The sequence below is a fragment of the Cervus elaphus genome, chromosome 16, assembly GCF_910594005.1.
Source record: "Cervus elaphus chromosome 16, mCerEla1.1, whole genome shotgun sequence".
NCBI classification, from domain to species: domain Eukaryota; kingdom Metazoa; phylum Chordata; class Mammalia; order Artiodactyla; family Cervidae; genus Cervus; species Cervus elaphus.
Window position 1 is genome coordinate 41,247,680 of NC_057830.1, and position 16,939 is coordinate 41,264,618.

General features: G+C 48.6%; 2 protein-coding genes across 21 annotated transcripts in view; one reads left to right on the plus strand and one right to left on the minus strand.

Moving 5' to 3' along the window:
* The window catches only part of LOC122710281 (src substrate cortactin-like), a 169,075-nt gene that overhangs the window by 126,864 nt on the left and 25,272 nt on the right, over positions 1 to 16,939 (minus strand). The window lies entirely within an intron of this gene.
* LOC122710269 (tumor necrosis factor receptor superfamily member 10A-like) lies at positions 1,687 to 16,505 on the plus strand. 19 transcript variants are annotated; one of them, XM_043927951.1, is made up of 10 exons: positions 1,688 to 2,096; positions 6,154 to 6,253; positions 6,854 to 6,967; positions 7,978 to 8,089; positions 8,922 to 8,995; positions 9,083 to 9,181; positions 9,483 to 9,628; positions 10,190 to 10,250; positions 11,270 to 11,464; positions 13,349 to 16,505. In XM_043927951.1, the coding sequence occupies exons 1-10, from the start codon at positions 1,914 to 1,916 to the stop codon at positions 13,393 to 13,395; spliced, it is 1,131 nt and encodes a 376-aa protein (XP_043783886.1). In that variant the 5' UTR covers positions 1,688 to 1,913; the 3' UTR covers positions 13,396 to 16,505. The 19 variants fall into 19 exon arrangements, 7 of the variants coding, with proteins under 7 accessions (XP_043783891.1, XP_043783886.1, XP_043783888.1 ...); XM_043927953.1 differs by having other exon boundaries at positions 1,689 to 2,096; positions 9,475 to 9,611; XM_043927954.1 differs by having other exon boundaries at positions 1,690 to 2,096; positions 9,603 to 9,628.

Consider the following 16,939-nt stretch of genomic DNA (forward strand, 5'->3'; position numbering starts at 1 on the left):
CTTGCTGTCCTAAGTACTACACCCTCATAGGATAGAGAGCCCAGCACCAGTGCAGTATGGGGGACAGACTTGGGCTTGGGAACAGCACTATGGAGTCCGTGGGAAAAGCCCACACATATCAGAGACCCTCTGGGAAGTGAGAGGAAGAGTAGAAGAAGATACTGGGAACCCTGAGGAGTGAATGCTACCTTTTTAGGCACCATCAAAGGCGGTTTGGTACCTTTTTAAAAATAGATTTTATTTAATGCCAGTACTTATTTATTTGTCTGCCGTGGGTCTTTGTTCCGGCAGGGGTGATCTTCCTTCCATCCTGTGGGTTTCCTTCCTTGTAGTGCATGCACTCTCTTGTTGTAGAGGGTGGGGCTCAGTAGTTGGGGGTGCGCCAGCTCAGTAGCTTGAGGCATGTGAGATCTTAGTTCCCCCTATCAGGGATCAAACCTGAGATCCCTGCATTGGAAGGCAGATTATTAACCACTGAAGCACCAGGAAAGTCCTGATTTGGTAACTTCTTGGTCCTGGCAAACTAGGGAGATGGGACACTCCGGGGTGACTTGGACCCTTCTCTGAGCCTGATGACAGGAAGTAATGTATTGCCTCAATGTGAATGGTGACCCCAGTTTGTGAAATCAGAGACATTCAGAGTCATGAACATAAAATAGGACTTGGTGGATACATTCGTCTGCAAATAAAGTGTTTCAACTACATAGTCACAGCCAGGCCACCTTCTTTCTCCTGGATGCCACTTATATTGGGGCAGGGATTTATTCACTAGGCTCCAAAATGTTCTGTTGGGTAGAACTTCAGGTTTATAAAATAAAAGTGACAAAAGTAAACTTATAAACCATGCTTATGATACTTAAGATCTTTGAAAAGTAGAGTTCACAACAGGAAAATATGGTGTGTATCTCTTGCCCTTGGGAGCTTCCCTGGTGACTCAGTGGTAAAGAATCCACCTGCCAATGCAGGAGACTTGCGTTCCATCCTTGGGTTGGGAAGATCCCCTGGAGAAGGGAATGGCAACCCACTCCAGTATTCTTGCATGAGAAATCCCATAGACAGAGGAGCCTGGAGGGCCTGCAGTCCATGGAGTTGCAAAAGAGTTGGCCATGACTTAGCAACTAAACAATTCTTTGCCTTTAAATAAATACTTATTTGTAATTCCATAGTAAAGTGATTATTAACACTATTTATATGATATAGGCCCAGGGCAAAAAGGTTCACCAGGTCTGTCTCATTTCCTAAGTACTTAAATCTCAGAAAGTGCAAGTGAGTCTGGCAACCTACTGATTTTTCTAACAATTCAAGGTTTCCTAACTGACCCATCACTCCCCTACAGTACAGTACAGGGCACCTCGTGGATCTCCTTCTTGGCTGCCCGTGTTCTCTGGCCTCCTTGGGGCCCTGGTCAATGAAGCGGGGATGCGGGGAGGAGCAGAAGCTGGGAGTGGGCAGAAGGCGGTAATTGGAAGACAGGTGGTTCATTCATTTTTTTCAACCCGTGGGGCATTTGACCTGCAAAGGGCAGAGTTAGGACCTGCCTGGAATGCAGATTCTGAGTCTCACTGGCCAGATCACACAGAGCACGTGGGAGGTGCCCTGTCCCCGCCTCCCAAAGCCACAGACCAGGCTGGCGCTGAATGAAAATCCGCATCCACAGGATTTTAGCTGGCGGAAGTTCCCCTTCCGCACCAAGGAGACTTAGGGGTCCCGGCTCCTCTCCTGAGCCACGCGTGATTGGCTGGAAGTGGTAATGATTACATCAGCAGGCACTGGTTCATTCGCTACCCCGGGTGGCGCAATCCCAGGGCGGGGTGGTATAAACGTAGAAGCAGGCTCAGATTAAATAGCAGATCTCGGCTCCGCGCACCTCCTAGAGGCGATCTCGCGCCCCACGAAACACACTTTCATTTCTGATGGCTCTGGCGGCTGTCACCCCGCGGCAACCTGGACAGCGAACGCTGCCGGACCGCACCTGGCAGCGGAGACAGAGGACACCGGCCTCCTCGAGCTCCCGGGGAGGGTGCACCCAGGGCCCCAGGCCTCGGCTCCGGGGCCCCTGGGCTCTCATCTTCGTCGTCTTGGGTGTCTTGCTGTTGGTGAGTTGCCGCCGCGAGTCCTGGCTCCAAAAGGCGCTCTTGGAGGCCCGGAAAAGGCCCCGGGGCACCTGCCTGGGCAAATCCCGGCAGGACCCCTGGGCAAGTCCAAGTGCCCGGCGCGTTGGTGGGGGGCGCTAGAGGAGTGCGGATCCTTGGCATCTACTTGCTGCCCAGAAGAGCTGGCTCCTTGGAGAGCCTGACCTCTGGATTGGCCCCAGGCCCAGCTGGCATCAGATCGTCATTTCTTTCCTTTCCCTTCCCTTTTCCCTCTGCCGACCCTCCTCACTCTTTTCTTTCTCTCTTTCTCTCTTTTTCTATTTTGCACTGCATTTATCGTCTAAAACGTGTCCTTTGTAAATCATTAACAGTGTAGGCCCCATCTTCCCCCATCTACTGCCTTAAGCACCCTTACATTTCCTTTTCTCTGAAAGGAGAACAACCTCAAAATTGCCTTCAGCTCCTTGCACTTTATGAATAGAAACCACCAATGACTCAGCTTGGGCCAGATTCTCACCACTTTCTTTCAGAGGGGAGTTGGAGGCTCTGGGTGTGGTTCACCGCTGCTGCTAAGTCGCTTCAGTAGTGTCCAACTCTGTGCGACCCCTTAGACGGCAGCCCACCAGGCTCCCCCGTCCCTGAGTGTGCATTTTTAAGAAACTCACAATGGGGAAAAATGTGCACACTTGGCACCGCTTTCTTGAATTGTTTGAGGCTCTTTTCAAAGTTGCTTATATGTTCAAAAAAAAAAAAAATTAAGGGTCTGACAAAGTTACAGGAATTGTGAAAATATGCATCTTTCATTGAATGAATTAGTACCAAAAAATCTGGAAAGAAATAGCATTTGTATTCACAAGAAGTATAGAATTCGTTTTTAAAGTATCAGTTTGTAATAGGTAGGACTCATGTTGAACACTACTTGAGGAATGGGTCTGGGTGCCTGTCGAGTAGCCAGTGTAGCCATGTGCATTGTCTGTTGGGTAACTCAGAAGTGGAATTGCTGGGTCAGTGGGTTAGATAATTCTACACTTTTGTCTAGACAATGACAAACTGTTCTCCCAAAGAAGCCTGGGCCATTTTTAACTCACACCAGGAGGCCACGAGGGCGTCCCGTTTCCCGGCACCCTCGCCGCACTGAACTTCAGCGCTTTGGTCTCAGAAGTAAAGCTGGGATGCCATGGGGCCACGCTTCCGATTCTTCATTCCAGTAGAGTGTTTCGAGGCTCCATGAGATTGCTGAGACTGGGAGTGGATAGCCAGGAGACCCAGGTTAGGGCACAGGGCAGGGCACAAAAATACAGACAATCAAAGAACTAACACAAATCTTTACACAAATTCTTTCAGACAACAGGAGTTCTTCACTAGTTCTTCTAAGGCCAACATAACCCTAATACCTAAACCTAATGGCAACATTTGAAAAGAAGAAAAAATGACTTTTAAATACCCTTCCTAAAAACAGAGGCAAAATTCCTTTACAAAGCAAACAGTAAACTACATTCAGGAAGATTTAAAGAAGAAAACATACCATGACCAAATGGGGTTAATCTCAGGAATAAGTGTTGGATTAACATCTGAAAATCAATCAGTGTTTTTCACTATATTAACAGTGTGGGGGCTTCCCTGGTGGTCCAGTGGTTAAGAAGCTCCTGGCAATGTGAGAGACACTAGTTCATTCTCTGGTCTGGGAGGATCCCACATGCCTGGGAGCAACTGAGCCCATGTGCTACAACTACTGAGCCCCCACTGCAACTGCCGAAGCCTGTGCACCTAGAGTCTATGCTCCACAGCAAGAGAAGCCACTGCAATGAGAAGCCTACACATGAAAGTCAAGAGTATCCTCCACTCGCCACAACTAGAGAAAGCCTCACTTCCACTGTATAGTCATAAGGGATTTCATTTAGGTCATACCTGAATGTCTAGTGGTTTTCCCTACTTTCTTCAATCTAAGTCTGAATTTGGCAGTAAGGAGGTCCTGATTTGAGCCACAGTCAGCTCCCGGTCTTGTTTTTGCTGACTGTACAGAGCTTCTCCATCTTTGGCTGCAAAGAATATAATCAATCTGAGTTCGGTGTTGACTATCTGGTGATGTCCATGTGTAGAGTCTCTTGTGTTGTTGGAAGAGGGTGTTTCCTGTGACCAGTGCGTTCTCTTGGCAGAACTCTATTAGTCTTTGCCCTGCTTCATTCCATACTCCAAGGCCAAATTTGCCTGTTACTCCAGGTGTTTCTTGACTTCCTACTTTTGCATTCCAGTCCCCAGTGATGAAAAGGACATCTTTTTTGGGTGTTAGTTCTAAAAGGTCTTGTAGGTCTTCCTAAAACCATTCAACTTCAGCTTCTTCAGTGTTGCTGGTTGGGGCATAGGCTTGGATTACTGTGATATTGAATGGTTTGCCTTGGAAACGAACAGAGATCATTCTGTCATTTTTGAGACTGCATCCAAGTACTGCATTTCGGACTCTTTTGTTGACCATGATGGCTGCTCCATTTCTTCTAAGGGATTCCTGCCACAGTAGTAGATATAATGGTCATCTGAGTTAAATTCACCCATTCCTGTCCATTTAGTTCGCTGATTCCTAGAATGTCGACATTTACTCTTGCTATCTCCTGTTTGACCACTTCCAATTTGCCTTGATTCATGGACCTAACATTCCAGGTTCCTATGCTGTATTGCTCTTTACAGCATCGGACCTTGCTTCTATCACCAGTCACATCCACAGCTGGGTGTTGTTTTTGCTTTGGCTCCATCCCTTCATTCTCTCTGGAGTTATTTCTCCACTGATCTCCAGTAGCATACTGGGCACCTACCGACCTGGGGAGTTCCTCTTTCAGTATCCTATCTTTTTGCCTTTTCATACTGTTCATATGAGCTTAGCTGTCCCCAAATATTTAACAGGTTGCATTTTATCTTGTTGAGATCCAGGCAGTTGAACTGGGCTCAACATAAGCTGTTTCCTTTTTTTTTTTCTCTTAATGTCACTTTCTACTTTAAATCACTCCCAGATTAAAGTTACAAAACTATACAAAACCCTTTGTTTCCTGTATCATCGGAAACATAGCTGCTGACATGACAGATCCCATGAATGGACACTTGGATGTATATTTCCCACAAATTAGGACAGTCTCCCCCCAAATGAGAATACAATTCTGAACATCAGAACACTATCATCAACACATTAATCCTGGTCAAATCCTCAGACTCCAGTGATTTTTGACTGGCTCCATTGTGTCATTTGTAGCACAGAGACTTGGTTGAAAACCCTGTATTGCTATTTCTTCTTTCTTCATGTGACTCTTGTGTTTTGTGGAACACTGACAGCTTCCTTTTTGGGACAGCTTGTTGCATTAAAGCCACAAATTCATTACTCAATATGTGATTCTATATCCTGATTATGAAAAATTGTATGCATGGCAGAACCCTCATTTGTGAAAATGTGTGTGTGTGTGTCTGCACACACATGTGAGAAAGAGAGAGAAAGCCTGAGAGTATTCACACATATGGTCAAATAGAAGAGGTCAAGACACAAAATAATGAATGTTTTCTCTAATCAAGGGGATCTGTGTGGTTTCTGTATTGTTATAAAAAAAGTTTTTCTTGCCCATACTTTCTGGGCTTCCCAGGTGGTGCTAGTGGTAAAAAAACCCAGCCTGCCAACACAGTAGACGCAAGAGACTGAAGTTTGATCCCTGGGTCGGGAAGATCCCCTGGAGGAGGAAATGGCAACTCACTCCAAAATTCTTGCTGGGAGAATCCCATGGACAGAGGAGTCTGATGGGCTACAGTCCATGGGGTTGCAAAGAATTGGATGGATCTGAGCACATACTTTCTGGAATAAACATATTTTAAGAGGAAAGAATACAGGGGAAAAAACTTAAGTGCAAGTTCCTTGCTAGCACAAAAGGCCAAAGGACAAACATGAAAAGAATGAGAGTTTAGAGCTGGGAAGAAAGGTCCCAGTTCTGTTTCATTTTGCAGGTAGTGGTCAAGGAAATGTGGGGTGGATCCTAGTGGGGTGAGAGTGTGGAAGCCACTCATGCCTGTCCCTGCTTTGTCCCCATAGGTCAAACCTGCTTCAGCCATTTCTATAAGGAAGGATGAAGTTCCCCAGCAGTTATCAGCCCCACTGGAATGGATCCGCCAACAGAACTTATGTCCACCAGGTAGATTCTAAGGCTGGTCTCCAACCCTTGTCTTCATGTCTCTGTACTTATTTTTGGCTATGCTGAGGCTCTGTTGCTACTTGAGCTTCTCACTGGGGTGGCTTCTCTTGTTGCAGAGCACCGGCGGTCGGGTGCAGGGGCTTCAGTAGTTGCAGCATGTGTGCTCCGTAGTTGTGGATCCCCGAGCTGTAGAGCACAGGCTCGGTATTTGTGACACATTGGGCTTAGCTGCTCCGCAGCACGTGGGATCTTCCCGGACCAGGGATCGAACCCATGTATTATGCATAGGCAGGCAGATTTTTTTTTTTTGTGGCAGGCAGATTCTTTACCACTGAGCCACCAGCGAAGCCCCTGACCTTTCTTTTTACTGTTGAATGTGCCAGCTATGAATGTGACTTGGATGTGTGGCTTGTAACATGTGTCTGTTGGCAGTACTGGTCTAGGGTATGTGGTAGATGAAGAATCAAAAGATGAGAGCCCGGTTGAGGAGAGTTCCCCTTGTGGATTCCACAGATGGCCAAAAGAGGCCTCCCCAGCCACACTGCCAGCCTCAGGGAATCCTGTGGGGATTTACTCACCAGCTTTTCCCTTCCTTCCCAGGATTCTATATGGAAGAAGTCAGTGGAGGTTGTGCCCCTTGCACCGATGGGACAGACTACACCAATCATTCAAACACCCTCCCTTCTTGCTTACCTTGCACGACTTGCAAATCAGGTACAGAACCTGTGGTCCCCCATGCCTGCAGTTAAGGTGCTGGGTGATGAGATGGGATTTAAATGGGATGAGGAGTCAGAAACCTGATTTCCAGTCCAGCTAGGTCTTCATCCTGCCTTAGGTCAGCAAAATAAATGAAAACAGAAGTTATTTGCATAACGCATTCCAACTGGCAGGGAAGTCTTTCAGAACATCAGCTGGAAAGAGGGGAATAACATGTCCCTTGGTGGAGGGAGCTGGATGGTAACAGTGCAGACAGAAGTCCTGGGGGAGTGGGGCAGGGCTGGGTTTGAGCTGTGTGATGTGTCTGATCCTGGGCCAGGCTCCTGTGAGCGCCATGCCCTCTGCTCTGGGGTCTCAGCCTGTCTCAGCCTTCATGACCTGAGGTCCCTCTGCCTCTCCAGCAGGGCATCACCCATTGGGACATCACCCAAGGGTTCCTCTCCATCTACAGTGTCTCAGATTACACCTCACCCCACCCCACTTCTTGCTCCTCATTTGTGATCTAAAACATTTTTCTTCTCAACCCTGATGCAATCCGTAATGATGCACAGTCCCTTTTGTATGCCTCTATTGGTGACACATGAACAGTGGCTGTTCTATGGATGGGCTGTGTGTGTTGCTGCAGAAAATGGCCCCCAAATTACTTTAAAAAAAGATTAATTCATTTATTTTTGGCTGTTCTGGGTCTTTCTTGCGGAACAAGGGCCTTCTCCAGTTGTGGTGGGGGGCTACTCCTTGTGGCCTCTGACCGTGGTGTACAGGCCCCAGAGCGCAGGATCAGTAGTGGGGGCACACGGGCTTAGCTGCCCCACAGCACGTGGGGTCTTCCCAGACCAGGGAGGGAACCTGTGTCCCCTGCTTTGACAGGCGGATTCTTAACCACTGGACCACCCAGGAAGCCCTCCCAATTACTTCTTAAACTGAGTGGATGGAGCTCTGAGTGGTGAAGAAGGGTTGAGAGACATATTAGGGAAACACACCCTCAAAACCTTATCTTTGGTCTCTAGAAGAAGAAGAAAAAAACCGCTGTACCTCCAGCAAGGACACTGAGTGTCAGTGCAAACCCGGCACTTTCCGTGGAGAAGATGCACCTGAATTCTGTCAAAAATGCAGCGCCGGGTGAGACACAGGAGCCTAGGGGGCTTCCAACCCACAGGAGGCTCCAGTTTCCTTGTACCGCTTTCTCTCTCTGCTTCCCTGAAGCGCCTCCCACCTCTCAGAGCTCCTCTGTGCCTGTGGGGTCTCCCGAGCCTGCAGCAGCGCTCCCCACCACCACCGTTTGTCCTGCACGGCTTTCCCAGCGGCCCCTTCCCACGTCTCCTCGGGCATGGCCTGGAAAGACCAAAGTGCTGACAGCAGACAGAAGTCATAATGAGGCCACGTGTGTGCTCCTTCAACGTTCCTATAAAACTGGAGCCAAGTCCACAGGTCTCACACCCAGCCCTTGTTCCCCAGTAGCACCTGAATCTTTCCTATTCGGGGACTCGGGCCGATAGTAATTCACTATCCTCTGATGCTCCAGTGTTGGCTGACATCGGTAGGAAGAGTCAACAGGTGGATGAGAGGGCCTCGTATTCAAGTTTGACTGGAGGATGAGTCAAACTTGTGCCCACACCCTTCTGACCCTTGACCTGGATGAGGCACCCCTCCAACCCCCCCCCACACCCCCAGAGCTTCCCATGCAGCCCAGGGAGGCCAGGGCGGGCCTTGCAGAGGAAGCCCAGCTCCTGAAGGACAGCTCTGATCACTCAACAGGAGCCGGGGGCCGCAGTACACAGTCCTGCATTCTTCTCCTGCCCAGTGAGGGGGTGTGAGGGGCCCCTCCCCTGTAGACAGCAGGAGCCCGTACCTCCTCTACTGTCTTGTCAGGGGACCCAGGACAGAAGGCTGCCCCCTCTTTCTCCTCATCCAGCCAGCTGTCCCTGATGGGTCCCCCTGTGTCTGTACCCAGGTGCCCTGATGGGAAGGTCATGGTCATGAACTGTACCCCCTGGAGCAATGTCAAGTGTGTGGACCAAGAATCAGGTACCCTGGCCCATGGGGAGGCCCCAGTTCCTGGAGAGCTAGCAACCATGAGCCGGAGACTACCCATCACTCCCTGTCCCTCCTCAGGCACTTCACCGCTGGTGACTAACATTTTCACTGGACTTGGAATCACAGTTGTAATCACCTTTGTCCTAATCAGATGTGTTGTATGTTGCTTCTCTAAAGGTGAGGTTCTAGAAGGGAAGGAGGAGGTGCTGGCTCCCTCCTCCATCTCCCCAATCCTCCTGTTCCTCCTGGCTTGTCTCTGATCTTGTTCCCCAGGAAACCCCTCCTCCTCCCACCTCACCTGGTCCTACAAAACCGTGATCACATCGGGCCCCCAACTCAGCTGACAGTCCCCTCTTCCCCCTGGCCGAGTCTGGTGGGAGGAGGCAGAAGAGGGTGGTTCAGGAGCACTGCACAGATTTCACATGGGTTTCATTTTACTTCATTTTCTCCCTTCTCTTCTCCTCCCTGAGTTCTCCAGACTCGGGGTGTCCCGCTTGCAGTCACAGGCCCGGGGCTCTTTGTTCAGTGTCTGTCCCTGGGGAGGGAGGTGCGGCCAGAGGGCCCTCCCCACCACTCAGTGGCGTCTCTTCTCTCCGAGGTTGCTTTGGTGAGTGCTGCCACAAGGTGGTGAGTCGGATTCTCCAGCATCTGGCGGCATCAGACCCTCAGTAACTGCTTCCGCCCCACAGCAAAGCCCAGGGTGGACCTGGTCCCTGGTTTGTCCTATAGCGTTGTCCCTGACTCTCTCAACTGGCCTGGGGGCTCCAGGCTGAATGTAGGAGGGAGACTGGCCTGCTGAGCGCTGTCCTAAGGCTGATTGGCAGCGCTGGCCCTGTCCTTGCTGTTTGAGACACCCTCACTTTGTAACCCTGGGGCATGCGGGGTGTCAGGCAGGGGTGCCCAGTTCCCTTTAGCATCACACCAGAGTCTGGGTGCCATCAGCAGAGCCCAGATGTGCTGAGTCTATGCCCACTTGGGGGGCACAGCACAGGGGTAGGTGGGAAGGCAGAACCCACTGTGTCCCCCCAGACGCTGTAGGGGTTTGTGACGCCTGGGTCAGCGCCTTGTTTTCTCAAGGCCCTTTCCTGGCGCTTATGTCCCCCACGAGGATCTGGGGCTCTGGACCATGCCCACAACAACAGGCTGACCAGTGGAGATTCACTTTCCATTCTGGTCCCTTGGCAGGAAAAGAAGCTGACAGAAGACAATGCCCAGTCCCAAGATGAAGCAAGCAGAGAGTCTGGTGGTGAGTGTGCGGCTCTGGCCCTTCTGCTTGCTTGGGACTGTGGCAGAGACAGGGAGAGGCAATGCTGGTCAGGTCTCCTCTCCTCTGGGGAGGTGGTGATGGAGGGAGACCAGGGCGTGGAGAGCAGGGAGCCCACCCCCTGTTCTGGCCCACTGGCAGCGCTGATGCTGTTTCTCATCTGTCGTCCTGTCACCAGATCCCTCGTCTAGAACAGCACAGCTGAAGGGTGCTCACGCCTCCCATGCCTGACCCAGTGATGGGGTCAGAGCTGCATATTTTTCTGTGTGACTGTTACATACTTTTAAGCCATTCCTCATCATAGTAGGAATTTCACATTTATTTCAAAAGTATTATGAAGTTGAATCTACTTGAAGTAAAATTTCTTTTTCAACATATAGTATTTTCACTATGTATATATGTGTGTGTGTATATATATATATACACACATACATATGAGGAGGGCATGGCAACCCACTCCAGTATTCTTGCCTGGAGAATCCCCATGGACAGAGGAGCCCAGCAGGCTACAGTCCATGGGGTTGCAGAGTCAGACATGACTGAGTGACTAAATATATATATACTATATATGTATACATACACACACACACACACACACAGAGACATTTACAGTTTTGGGTCGTATCATTTCAGTAGTTTTGAGGTTTTTGAGTGTTACCTTAATTTATAAATTAATCTAGGAGGAATTGAGATCTTTTAGATATTCTATATGTTTCTTATAAAAAGAGTTAGCCTTTTAAGAGTTTTATAATACCTCAACTCCATGTGTGTTTTTCCTTGGTAAATTGCTCATTTCTTGTTGAGGTTGTATCTTTGTATTACAGTGTTCTTTAACCTCATGAGTTTATCCAACTCATAATTCATTATAGAATTTATTGTCATAATTTTTAACACTCATCTGTCCATACATTCACATTTAAGTATTATTGTTGAACCATTAGAGTTTCATAAGAATAGAATCATATATATAATAATGACTCTTATGTCTGCTCCCTTCAAAGATCCTGCATTGGTTTTGTTTTGCTTATGGCTGCCTGTGCCAGAATTTCAGAACCATGTTTACGAGGCTCAGCTCTGTAATCTAGGGCCCTCGATGAAGACCAAGGCTGCTCTCCATTGTGTTTTACAGAAACCAGCAGCATCTGAAGGATCTCAGGGGAGAAGATGGCTGCTGGTTCCAACAGACGCCACAGAAAGTGAGTGCTTTTTTCCCGGGCAGTGGATCAGGAGAGGAGGGAGGAGGGACAGTGTCCTAATTTCTGTCTCCTAATAGCTGTTAGGGCACTCAGAGAAGGGATGGCTTGTCCCTGGACCATCAAGACTCTAATTCCCTCCCTGCCCCCTCCTCTTTTTCCCACCCTGCACCCCTCTGTCCTCTAACAGTGGCCCCTAACACCTCCCTGTCCTTCCCTCCTCCACCATCCTCTCTCCTCCCTGGTTGCTGAGGGCCAGGTTGACCCACTCTGAGACATCTGAGAGGTTGTGCTGTCCAGCGGGACACCCACTGGCCCAGGGAGGCTGTGGAGCACCTGTCCATGCATGCTAAGTCGCTTTAATCATGTCTGACTCTTTGTAACCCCATGGACTATAGCCTGCCAGGCTCCTCAGTCCATGGCATTCTCCAGGCAAGAATACTGGAGTGGGTTACCATGCCCTCCTCCAAGGATCATTCCAACCCAGGGATCGAACCCACATCTTACATCTCCTGCATTAGCAAGCAGGTTCTTTGCCGATGGCACCACTTGGGAAGCCCCGTGGAGCACCTGAACTGTGGCTAAATCTGATGAGCTGTAGTATATAAGTCAATACTGTAGTTCAAGGAGTTGGCAGAGAAAAGGACTGTAATTTGTCTCGTTAACAGTTTTGTTTTGTTTTTTTTTTTGCATATTGATTACATGTTGACGGGCTTCCCTGCTGGCTCAAATGGTAAAGAATTTGCCTGTAATGCAAGAGAACAGGGTTCAGTCCCTGGGTCGGGAAGATCCCCTGGAGAAGGGAATGGCAACCCACTCCAGTATTCTTGCCTGGAGAATCTCATGGACAGAGCCTGGCGGGCTGCAGTCCATGAAGTGACAGACTCGGACACACAGCCGAGTGACTAAGACTACATATTGCAGTGAAAATTTTAACTTACTTTTGATTGGAGGATGATCGCTTCACGGTGTTATGCTGGTTTCTTCTGTAGAGCAATATGAACCAGCCATGGGGGTACATATATCCCCACCCTCTTGAGCCTCCTTCCAGCGCCCCCATCCCACCTCCCTTAGGTTATCACAGAGCACTGGATTGAGCTCTCTGTGTTATAAAGCAGCTTCCCATTAGCTGTCTATATTACATACTGAAATGAAATTTGTTTAGAATACTTTGAGTTAGTACCGTATGTAATGAAAACGAGTATTGTTATTTTTCATGTTTTCAGTGTAGCTGGTACAGAATATAAACTTGTGTTGGGTGCCCTCCTTATGTACTGTGGATGGTGGGGTGCACAGCATTTCACACACACAGCATTGAATCCACAGCACAGTCCATGAGGCGGGTGGTGTTTGCTCCATTTTATGGTTAAATTCTTGCTCAGAGTCTGTCCCCATCCAGCTCTACCACAGTGTCAGGCAGTGAGGCTGAGCGGGGTGTGAGGCCGGAGACCTTCCTCCCTCCAGGCCTTTGCTTTGTCCCCGGTGCAGGGGCGGCAGCCAGGGGCCCTCCCCCTCCTGAGGCAGGCAGGTGCCCTCCTCTGGGGTCTGTTGCCCCTCGCGTGCCCACCCTGTCTCCTATCACAGATGCCTTCTCCCTCTGTGACAGCAGTCTTCTCTTCCAGATGGGCCCTCATCCCCTGCTTCGGGCAGGACTCTCTGCTGACCTGGACTGCCCCCCACTGCCCTGGGGGCTGGCGAAGCCCAATGCCCAGTGCCGGTGTGGCTTGTTTCTCTGCTGCTGGGAAGCAGGTCAGGGGCGCAGAGCAGCAGGCCTACCAGCAGGGGGAGCGCCTCAGGTTCCCACCCTGAAGTCTAGGCCTGACTTGAGGGTCCTCTGACTGTGAAAGCCCGTTCCAACTCTGTCTCTGTGACTTTCCCCCAACCTAGGCCTGAAGCTGTTCTTCAGTGACTCTGCAGCTATCTCTCCCTTGTGACTTCTGTGATTTGCTCCTGAGGCAGATGGGCCTCACATGAAATGAGGTCCTTTGGCCAGAGAATAGGCCTGGGTTTCTCCAGATGCCGTGTGTGAAATGCTGTCAGTCACCAAGAAGGGACAGGAGACCTCAGTCAACACCTTGCTGGATGCTTGGAAATGCTGGGGCAAAGACTGACAAAAGAGACAATTCAAGAGCGCCTGCTGAACTCAGGAAAGTATTAACATGTTTATGAAGAAAGTGAGACAGGCTGTGCTGTGCCCTAAGCGTTTGAGGACCTCAATCTTTCCCTTCAGGACACACTCCTAATTGACTTCTACTTTTTATTTGTATTTGTTTGAAATTTGTTATTCATGTTAGTATGTATGCATTCAATGACGTTAACTTATAATGAAAGCGTTAGTCACTGAGTCATGTCCAGCTCTTTGCGACCCCATGGACTGTAGCCCACCAGGCTCCTCTGTCCATGGGGTTTCTCCAGGCAAGAATACTGGAGTGGGTTGCCATTTCCTTCTCCAGGGGATCTTCCCTACCCAGGGATGGAACCTGGGTCTCCTGCACTGCAGGCAGACTTTTTACCAACTGAGCCACCAGGGAAGCCCCATAACTTGTAATATACATCATTAAAGTGCAAACATCTTGTATGTCTTTGTACTTTTATGTTTGTGCACATAGTTATATGTGTTGAAACAACGTTTTGGAAATATAATTTCTAGGCTGTTTATGTGGGCTACCTGGTTGAGCACTGGCAATCCAAAGCAATTAGAAATACAAAAGGAGGGCATTCCCTGGCTGTTCAGTGGGTAGGACTCTGCGCTGAGAGCCCTGAGTTCAATCCCTGGTCAGGAAGTAAGATCCCATAAGCCACGAGGCAAAAACAAACAAACAAACAAAAACCTACAAAACAGCAGCAACAACAAAGGAGAGCAAGCCCACTGCTGGGGGAATTTGACCAGTTGGGAATTGCCTGGCGACTTCTACAGGGTCCAGGCTTTAAACATGGCAACTTTATAGTTGTGTGAATATTCGTACTTTTTATAGGGAGATGTTGACAAGTGAGCAGAGCGGGAGAAGTGGCACGCCCACGCAGCGCTGTCTGGTGTCCGTGAGCGGGGCTGTGATCCCCTGGGCTTCCTGTTGCTCACCTGGGAAGTCAGGGTGGGGCGTGGGTTAGATATGAGTGTCTGATAGTTTCTGTGTCACGTCTGGTCTTATCACCGACCTTCATTCCATCTGGGCTCAAGGAAGAGGACAGGGATCTGCCATGTTTTCTGGGAGGAAGAATGGACGGGCTCCTGGGTTATGTTCAGTGTTGGCTTGCTCAGCACTAGATGGGTCCCCCTTGATACTGGTGCTCTGAGCCCAGAATTGCCTTTCTGTGTTTGAATTGGCTAATTAAGGGTCTCAGCCCCTCTGTAAGCTTTGACCTTCTGCAGGAAAGACACAGAAATGCTGATTCTTAAATACTGTGAGAACTGACCCAAAATGCCTACTATATTAGGGTTTTGTCTTTTTTTTTTAATTAAAAAAGTTGTTTTTTTTTTTTTACTTCTGCTAAACCTTCTCCATAGTATTCCAATCACTGCAGAATAATTTAATGGCAGAAGCAATTCTCAGGGGGTTTTTGGTCTAATCCATCTCAAGGCTTGTGTGTTGTCTTCCCTTAGGTTGACGTGACTGGTGTGGTCAAAACTGGAATTGCCTAAAATTTAGGTACAAATGGATCCAGTGTGTGGAGTTCCCCTGTGTTTTTAGAAGGGCTGATGCCCATGGTCTTTGTGCTACATCCCTCTGGCCCTGATGTCCCTCCCTTTCCTGGAAGTCAGGTGTTTCCTGTCTTTGCTGTTTCTTCTGTGAGGACACTCTGCCTTCATCCCCAGAAGGAGATAGAAATGAATTCTTGGGACTTCCCTGGTGGTTCAGTGGTTAAGACTCTGCACTCCCAATGCAAGGAGCCCGGGTTCAATCTCTGGTTGGGGAGCTGAGGTCCCACGTACCACAGCTAAGCACGTGCTCTGCAACTACTGAGCCCACGTGCTGTAGAGCCTGCACATCACGACTAGAGAAGCCCGTGTGCTGCAATGAAGAGTCTGCACAGCTGTAATAAATAAGATACCATAAAATTTGAAACTGTCACCTATATACTACAAAAAGCATGTCCATTTGTAAAACTGTTTAAAAAAGTAGTCGTGTTAGGTCACTTGTCCCTTTCTCAGAAGACTTCCTTGAGTGCCCATCTGAAGTATCAGCCTTGTCAGTATTTGTCATGTATATTCATTTGTACACGTTTCTTGTGTGTTTTACTAATGAGAATCTTCAAGAAACGTGAAACTTGACTCCTTTGTTACTTTCCTGTGGGTGCTTAGTCGCTCAGTCGTGTCCGACTCTGCGACCCCGTGAACTATAGCCTACCAGACTCCTCTGTCCATGGGATTGATTCTCCAGGCAAGAATACTGGAGTGACTTGCCATTTCCTACTCCAGGGGATCTTCCCGATCCAGGGATCGAACTCGCGTGTCCTGTGTCTCCTGCATTGCAGGCGAGTTCTTTGCCTGCTGAGCCATCCGGGAAGCATTACTGCTTTATGCCAATGCAAGTGTGACAATTTAAAGTTTACTTGAAGACTGGATGCCTGTTCAGGTTCCTCCCCAGTAATGAATGTGACCAAATTAAATATGCAATGTCATATAGAAATTTTATAATTTTATATAAATGTGCAATTTTATGATTTTGAACCAAATTGAATATTCAATGTTATATACAAATTTTGCAATTTTCTATAAATATGCAATTTAAAGAATTTGTGGTCAAATATGGAATGTTATATAAAAATTTTATATAAATAAGCAATTGGATGAATTTGTGACCAAAATAAATGGCAGTTACATAGAAATTTTGCAATTTTATGTAAATATGCAATTTTATGACTGTGACCAAATTAAACATGTGCTGTTATATACAAATATTATAATTTTATATAGTTTTATACATTTTGACAAATGTGGAATGTTATAACAAGCATAAGAACTATTAAAATTATGAAATTATAAAGTTTTCTATAAATATACAGTTTTATGAATTTGTGACCAAATTAAATATGTAATTTTACATAACAAGAGGCATCTGCGTGTGTGAGTTTTCCCCATCCTCTGGTTCTCTGGAGCAGCTCTGAGTGAAGGGCACAGCGGTGTGTTCTTGTGTGACCTGCTCCTTCCCGCTCCCCTTTATGCCTCAGGCTCATCCTGCATGGGGGTGTCTCCTGCTCTGACTCAAGACTTCCAGGTGCCAGAGTCCTGGGGCCTGGAACTCAGCCCCTCCTCCGGCCACCTCCTCCCTGCTCTTACCCTGGGAGAGGGGCCCCAGCCTGGCCGGGTCCTGCACGGCCTCCCTCCTGTGGTGTCTCTGAGTCCTGTCTGGGCCTGCTGGGCTCCCTGGACGTGCAGACCGGCTCTGAGAGCTGTTGGGAAGGGCTGGTGGCGCCCGGCTTGCTGGGCTTCTTCTGTGGCCCCTCACTTGTGAGCCCCCTGCCACTACGGGGCCACCT

Coding starts and splice junctions, on each gene's coding strand:
- LOC122710269 (XM_043927951.1), top strand. CDS start 1,914: ATGGCTCTGGCGGCTGTCACCCCGCGGCAACCTGGACAGCGAACGCTG. Junction 8,996..9,082: donor GTGTGTGGACCAAGAATCAG/GTACCCTGGCCC, acceptor GTCCCTCCTCAG/GCACTTCACCGCTGGTGACT. Junction 11,465..13,348: donor TCCAACAGACGCCACAGAAA/GTGAGTGCTTTT, acceptor CCCCCAACCTAG/GCCTGAAGCTGTTCTTCAGT.